Source organism: Haematobia irritans, chromosome 3 (assembly GCF_050003625.1).
Source record: "Haematobia irritans isolate KBUSLIRL chromosome 3, ASM5000362v1, whole genome shotgun sequence".
Taxonomy (NCBI): domain Eukaryota; kingdom Metazoa; phylum Arthropoda; class Insecta; order Diptera; family Muscidae; genus Haematobia; species Haematobia irritans.
Genome location: NC_134399.1, coordinates 143,975,551 through 143,982,630, shown reverse-complemented (window position 1 = coordinate 143,982,630; position 7,080 = coordinate 143,975,551). Strand labels below are relative to the sequence as shown.

The 7,080-nt window shown below is 37.0% G+C and overlaps 2 protein-coding genes across 2 annotated transcripts; one reads left to right on the top strand and one right to left on the bottom strand.

Annotated features, from left to right (window-relative positions):
• Positions 1-1,720: 1,720 nt before the first annotated feature.
• LOC142229534 (uncharacterized) lies at positions 1,721-2,971 on the bottom strand. The gene is made up of 4 exons (XM_075300096.1): positions 2,634-2,971; positions 2,370-2,529; positions 2,195-2,312; positions 1,721-2,139 (listed from the first exon to the last, which is right to left on the bottom strand). Exons 1-4 carry the CDS (start codon positions 2,761-2,763, stop codon positions 1,798-1,800), a joined length of 750 nt encoding a protein of 249 aa, XP_075156211.1. The 5' UTR covers positions 2,764-2,971; the 3' UTR covers positions 1,721-1,797.
• A 1,745-nt stretch (positions 2,972-4,716) lies between these two features.
• Positions 4,717-5,761, top strand: LOC142230444 (uncharacterized). The gene is made up of 3 exons (XM_075301086.1): positions 4,717-4,927; positions 4,983-5,181; positions 5,240-5,761. Coding segments are annotated over exons 1-3 (570 nt in total). The 5' UTR covers positions 4,717-4,925; the 3' UTR covers positions 5,609-5,761.
• Positions 5,762-7,080: the final 1,319 nt, after the last annotated feature.

The following is a 7,080-nucleotide window of genomic DNA, read 5'->3' as shown; positions in this document are numbered from 1 at the left end:
TATCAGACCCCATAAAAATATATATTCTGGGTCGTTGTGAAATTCTGAGTAGATGTAAGCATGTCCGTCCGTCTGTTGAAATCACGCTAACTTCCGAACGAAACAAGCTATCGACTTGAAACTTGGCACAAGTAGTTGTTATTGATGTAGGTCGGATGGTATTGCAAATGGGCCATATCGGCTCACTGTTAAGGTGGAATTACATACCATGCGGTCATGCGTGCGTACGTTATATTCGAATGCGTTGACGACTACGATTTTTCAATGGAGTTACACAACATGCGTCGGAAACTAAATGCGTTTTGTCATCAGCTGTTTTGATTTCTATTTTAACGTATATTTGATTACAATTTATCGAAATGTTTTCTGAAATAAACGTTACAAAAGATTTCCTCGATTTTTTGGATCTAGTAATTATCGCGTTGTGTACAGCATCTGGTTGGAAATCTATTGAACGGGTTAAAAGACGATTTTGGGTACGGGATTTGTTTTTGGAGAGGGACATTTCTGGATTTTTTGCTACAACCTTTGAAACGCTAAGAAATGACCCAGAGCGATTCTTCATGGCAACTAGGATGAGTCCCGATGTGTTCGACATCCTTTTTCAAAAAGTCGGAGCAAAATTGATAAAAAGTTCGTCTAGAGCAATTCTTCCTCAATCTCGTCTTTTGCTCACATTGATGTAAGTGTAACATTAAATAAAATGTACTTATAAATAAACCTCATTCTTCATTATACAAAGTTATTTAGCCCATGGACCCTCAAGACAATACCTCTCATTGACATTTAAAATGTCTGTGCCCACGATAAGAAAAATTGTCTTGGAGACTTGCGGAATTATATGGAACGAACTCCACACAGTATACCTAAAAACACCAGACACAGAAGATTGGAAGCAAATTGCCGAAGACTTTAAGAATATGTGGGATCTGCCAAATTGTATTGGCGCGATTGACGGCAAACATATCGCGATTACCTGCCCAAAAAATTCGGGTTCGCAATTTTATAATTACAAAGGTGAGTTTAATGCTGAAACTGAACGAATCCGATATAAAAACAAATATTTTTAAAGGTACTTACAGCATTGTACTTCTCGGTGTGTGTGATGCAAATTACATGTTCACAGCAGTAGATATAGGGGCTTTCGGAAGTCAGAGTGACGGTGGTGTCCTGACATATTCTGAGTTTGGAAGAAAACTTGATAGCAATTATTTGGGGTTTCCCCCTAACTCACCTCTGCCTGGCACTGAAAATGATTTCCCTTTTTATATTGTGGGAGATGCCGCATTTCCATTGAAATCTTATATGATGCGACCCTATCCCGGACTATTATTAAATGAGAAAAAATACAACTTTAATAAAAGACTTTCTCGGGCACGGAGAACTATAGAGAATGCATTTGGAATTTTGACTGCAAGATGGCGAATTTTGCGAAATTCTTTAAATATGTCTCCAGAATCTGCAGAGAAAGTTGTATGTGCTTGTTTGGTACTTCACAATTTTTTGAAGGAGTTGTATATTGACTATTGCCCAGAAGAATTTGTCGACAGAGAAAAAAATGGAGTTCTTATTGAAGGATTATGGAGAAAAGAAAATGACAAACCTAAAAAAATGTCTAGGCTATCGTCCAACAATTCGACTAAAAAAGCATTTCAGCAAAGGGACTATTTATGTGAATACCTGTTCTTAAACCAAATTTAGATTAAAAAACGTTACCAAATAAAATAACATTATTTTTCCATTTTCTAAAGTTTGTATAAGTAATTAAAGTAAGTATATTATATTAAAATTTATATATTACAAGAAATGACCGTGTTTGATTTTGTCATGCAAATAATTTATAAAATAAATTTTTGAATCATCAACCTCCTCTTCTGGCAACTTTTTAAAGAGATCTTGAACCATAAGGAAAAATCCTTTATGTTTATTATCAGTCGGTGGAACTTCTTCGGCATTAGAACAAAAACGCTTTTCGGCAATAGTTGATATTTTGTTTAAAAAATCACCTAACTCGTTGCTGTTGCTAGTTCTTTTTCGCATTCGCTTACCATTTGCCTTGGCTTCATTATCTGATGTTTTTTGGTTTTGGTATGGTATCGCTTCCTGGGAGTCGTAATCAATATAATCGAAAGTGCATGGCTAAAAAGACGATATAGTACATGTAATGTAATTTACAGATGTATAGTTTACGAACCGTATCCGCTTCATTGCTATCTATAAACGATTCTTCGGAATTTAAATACTCCATATTTACGCCAATATCAATTTCATGAACTTGGCTATGCTGTTGTCTTGCTATATTCGATATTGTTCTGAAATATATGATTATGTTAAACCCTTTCCTTTGTACATACAACATAAAGTCTCACTTTCTTGGGGCCACTTGTTCCCGGAGAAATTCCATGTTTTTAAATAAAGGCCACTGACTGTCGTTACCATCATAGCCACTTCCAGATGCACGATGGATTTTATTGTATTCCTTAACATAACGGTCACGCAAACTTCGCCATCGAGTTTGGCAATCGGACTCTGAAACATAACACATGGATATTATTGCTGGAATCCTCCAGAAACATACGTAAACTCCATTGTCAGGAGTTTTACATTATGTACACAATTATAATTATACTTACCAGGAACACCAATAGATTTGCTAATTGCATCCCACGCCTCTGCACGTTTTATTTTGTTTTTATACTCTAAACACTTTTTAAAGTATATAACTTTATGTTTTTTAACTTCCTCAATAAGATTTTCGTCCATATTTTAGATGGTTTGGCGTTTGTTTGGGGTAGGTTACGTTTTGTAAACAAATCAAAACCATATGACAAGTGTTGTCAACGCACTCGAACGCATTGAAAAGTTAAAAGTTCGTCAACTTCATGCGGCCGTATGCGCCAGTTACGTTGTCGTGTAACTCAAACAATAGTATTTCCCACATTTTAACTTTTTTTGACAATTGCATATAACGTACGCACGCATGACCGCATGGTATGTAATTCCACCTTTAGGTATATCCCCCATATAAACTCCTCACATTTGTGTTGAGGAGCTTCTTATGTTCTGTTTTCGCGTTGAAATTTTCGCGGTTACTTTATTAAAACAGTTCAATATGAAGCAGAAAAATTAACTCACTTGACGCGCAGTTTCTTTTTCCTAAAGATTTCGGCGAGACTTTACAGGAATATGTTTATTTTCATTTATAATTTTGATTATATAAGGAAAAGTAATCACGAAAATAAAGTGGTTTTCAACTCGAAAACCGAACATAGTACCCACCTTTAGAAGAGAAAATTTCATCTTGTGAAAATAATGTTACGATGGCTTAATTCGCACTGAAAAAATATTATCTCGTGGCCAAAGATTTGTTAACATTAAAACACGAATGCTTAGCTTGTAGAAAACGCATTTCTCTGATATAAGATTGTTTTCCTTGTCCCAAGTCGGTAAACTTTTCACTGAAGTCGTTCTGAATCAATTTTCGCATGGTAGTTAACCAGCCACCGTGATGCAATGGTTAGCATTCCCGCCTTGCATACACAAGGTCATGGGTTCGTTTCCGCTTCGACCGAATACCAAAAAATTTTTCAGCGGTGGATTATCCCACCTCAGTAATGCTGGTGACATTTCTGAGGGTTTCAAAGCTTCTCTAAGTGGTTTCACTGCAATGTCGAACGCCGTTCGGACTCGGTTATAAAAAGGAGGTTAGGCTATAAAAAGGAGGCAGCACTCAGTGATAAGAGAGAAGTTCACCAATGTGGTATCACAATGGACTGAATAGTCTAAGTGAACCTGATACATCAGGCTCCCACCTAACCTAACCCAACCCTTAAATGCACAAGATCACTGATTCCTCCGAAAAATATGCATAATATACAATATGGTAAATAAAGAACATCTGTATACCACATTTTTTTGCAAAGAAAACAACTTTTTGTGTTTTTTATACCCTCCACCATAGGATGGGGATATATTAACTTTGTCATTCCGTTAGTAACACATCAAAATATTACTCTAAGACCCCATAAAGTATATATATTCTGGGTTGTGGTGACATTCTGAGTCGATCTAAGCATGTCCATCCGTCCGTCTGTTAAAATCACGAAACAAGCTGTCGACTTCAAACTTGGCACAAGTAAAGGGTGATACGGTCAAAATTTGGTCAAGGGAAAACGAGTGTAAATCGGTGAAATCGTTTATTTAAAAAATCAAGTTAAATTTCTTTTTCAAGTTCAATTAGTATAAAATTCAGGGAAAATATTCAAATAGGCTTTCGCTTTTCCAAATCCGAATTGCCGGGCCTCACGCTTGACACCTGCCATCAGATTTTGTACAGCCACCTTGTCCACCTTCTTCGCCGCAGAAAGCCAGTTTGCCTTGAACTGCTGCTCGTCCATAGCAGTTTTTTTGGTCTTCTTTAGGTTCCGCTTGACAATAGCCCAGTATTTCTCAATTGGGCGGAGCTCTGGCGTGTTGGGAAGGTTCTTGTCCTTGGGAACAACCTGCACGTTGTTGGCGGCGTACCACTCCATGGCCTTTTTATCGTAATGGCAAGATGCCAAATCCGGCCAAAACAGTACGGAACAACCGTGTTTCTTCAGGAAAGGCAGCAGGCGTTTATTCAAACACTCTTTCACGTAAATTTCTTGGTTGACAGTCCCGAAAGCTATGAAAATGCTGCTTTTCAAGCCACAGGCACAGATGGCTTGCCAAACCAGGGGGGTTACTCTGTATTGCGATGCGTAAGAAAAATTGTCGCGAATCTAGTAATTGGTACTCAGTAATTCGTTTTCGTATCTACCTTGCGCATCTAGTTTTCGCAAATCTGGCATCACCGCACTCTATAATGCGAAAGCGTATGTCAAACTCGTTCGTTGATCGCAAAAATCGTGCGCAAACAAAATAGCAATCGCAAAGTAACAAATATGTAAGTAAGCACAATTAAATTTTTATATTTGTATCTAAATTGTTTATTGTTTTAGGGAAAAACCAAAAAAGTTGCAGACGCAGCAACGTCAGTTTCAAACGTTGGTAGACTTTATGGTCCAACACAGCGATTTGGCCAAGGGACAGTTGCAGAGTGCAAATGCGAAACAACGCGCTAAGATTTTGTGGACAAAACTGGCTGATGACCTCAATGCAAATGGACCTCCTGTAAGAGATGTCGCTGGTTGGAAAAAAGTAATGTATTATATTTTGTATATTAAATGTGAAAATAACTATATGTACATATTTACAGGTTTGGTCTGACCTAAAAAATCATACTAAGGTTAAGATGCGCAAAAACAAAATGAGTATTTCCAGCACGGGCGGTGGTGTCTCGCAGTATTGCCCGCTTTCCTCTATGGAGGAACAAATTATAAAGCTTCTTCATATGGAAGAAGCAGTTAACGGACTGCCATCATCAACGTGCTTCGGAACAAGTGCAAATACTAGCCAAGTTGTCTCAGATATCAGTGATGTTATAGAAGAGGTTTTGTTATCGCCCCAAAACGAAGATGAACCAGCGCCCGCGGCCAAACGTAACTGCTTGAATGAAAGCTTACAGTCTGCCAAACGTTCACGGCTGTCACTCCAAAACGAACGTGATAGCCTTCTATCAAATTAGAATTAAAAAAGAAAATTTTAGAATTAGAATTAAGTAAAACTTTGTGATATGTGACGATATTTTTTATAATATGCCTATAAGGCAAGCTAGTTTAAGAACGACTGATTAATGAATTTTAAGATCTCAAAATCGCCATATAGAAGCTGTATCATTTTAGATTATAAGTTTGTTATTACACTACAAAGAATGAATTCCTTTTTTATTTGTTTTTTTATAAATAAATGTTATTTTATTTAAATCAAATTGTTTCTAATATTATTCCTTATTTCCTGAGCAATATTTGTTTCTTCGCTGTTGTTCGTATTGCTATAAACAGACATTTCAATTTCATTAAGACGTTCTGTCTCAATAATTTCGTGTGTTGACAGTTGTGAATTAAAATCTACGCAAATATTGTGGAGGGCAGAGCAAACGTTCATTATTTGAACCACTCTTTCTGGTGCGTAATGTAACTCTCTGGCTGCTAATAGACACCGAAATCTGCCTTTCAAAACACCAAACACTCTCTCAATTATGGACCTTCCTTTGCAAAACTTTTTATTAAAACGACTCTCGGATGAGTTTTCCGTCGCGTTCCTGTATGGAGTAAGTAGCCAAGGTTCCAGTGGGTAGCCCGAATCGCCTTAGACGAAAAAAAAATAAGAAAAAAAATCACTTTTAGTCTATTTAAGAAAAAAAATAATTTAAACTTGTTTTAAGTTTATTACCAAGAAGCCAAAATCCCCTTTCTCCTCTATCGAAACGTTCTTTTAATTTTTGCTTTGCGTTGGAAAGGGCCCAAACATGTGAGTCATGGCTAGCACCACCATACCGGCAATCTATAAATGTAATTCTCATTTGGTGATCACATATCTAAAAAATAAATGAAAGTAATATTTCATAAGCGGCATTGACACATAAAAACATACATACCACCATTGCGTTCATGCTGTGTTTTAATTTCCTATTGAAGTATAGGTGTTCGTTCCTGGCCGGTCGAATCATTTGTATATGGGTGCCATCAACGGCCCCAATCACCCCAGGAATGCCACAAGTATGGAAAAACCCTCTCTTTATTTCAATTTCCTCTTCCGCAGTTACCTCAAATTGTATGTGCTTGGGACAAAGTATTCGTTCAATCACCTCGCAAACTTCTTTTAAGCAGCGCGACATAGATTGCTGTGATAGTCCTAAAAGATGGTCTTGGCCGATTTGGTGTTGATAACCACCTTGTCCAAGCAATTTCAAAGCAGCGGCCACTTTTATTGGAGTTGGAAGGGCTGTGGTTTTATTTGGAACGACGAGGTCGTCTTTAATATCGTTTAATACATACATAAACGCATCTTTATTAAGACGAAAATTTTGTATAAATCTATAAAAATGAAATATTCGAAAACGTTTGCCACATAATTTGAGTTTCCATTTTCTTACCCGTGGTCACTTAGGGAGAGTATATTTGTCCGATCTCGCAAAATTCTTCTTGTAATTCGTTC

Coding starts and splice junctions, on each gene's coding strand:
- LOC142229534 (XM_075300096.1), bottom strand. CDS start 2,763: ATGGACGAAAATCTTATTGAGGAAGTTAAAAAACATAAAGTTATATAC. Junction 2,313..2,369: donor GAACAAGTGGCCCCAAGAAA/GTGAGACTTTAT, acceptor CATATATTTCAG/AACAATATCGAATATAGCAA. Junction 2,140..2,194: donor ATAGCAATGAAGCGGATACG/GTTCGTAAACTA, acceptor TCGTCTTTTTAG/CCATGCACTTTCGATTATAT.
- LOC142230444 (XM_075301086.1), top strand. Junction 5,182..5,239: donor ATGTCGCTGGTTGGAAAAAA/GTAATGTATTAT, acceptor ACATATTTACAG/GTTTGGTCTGACCTAAAAAA.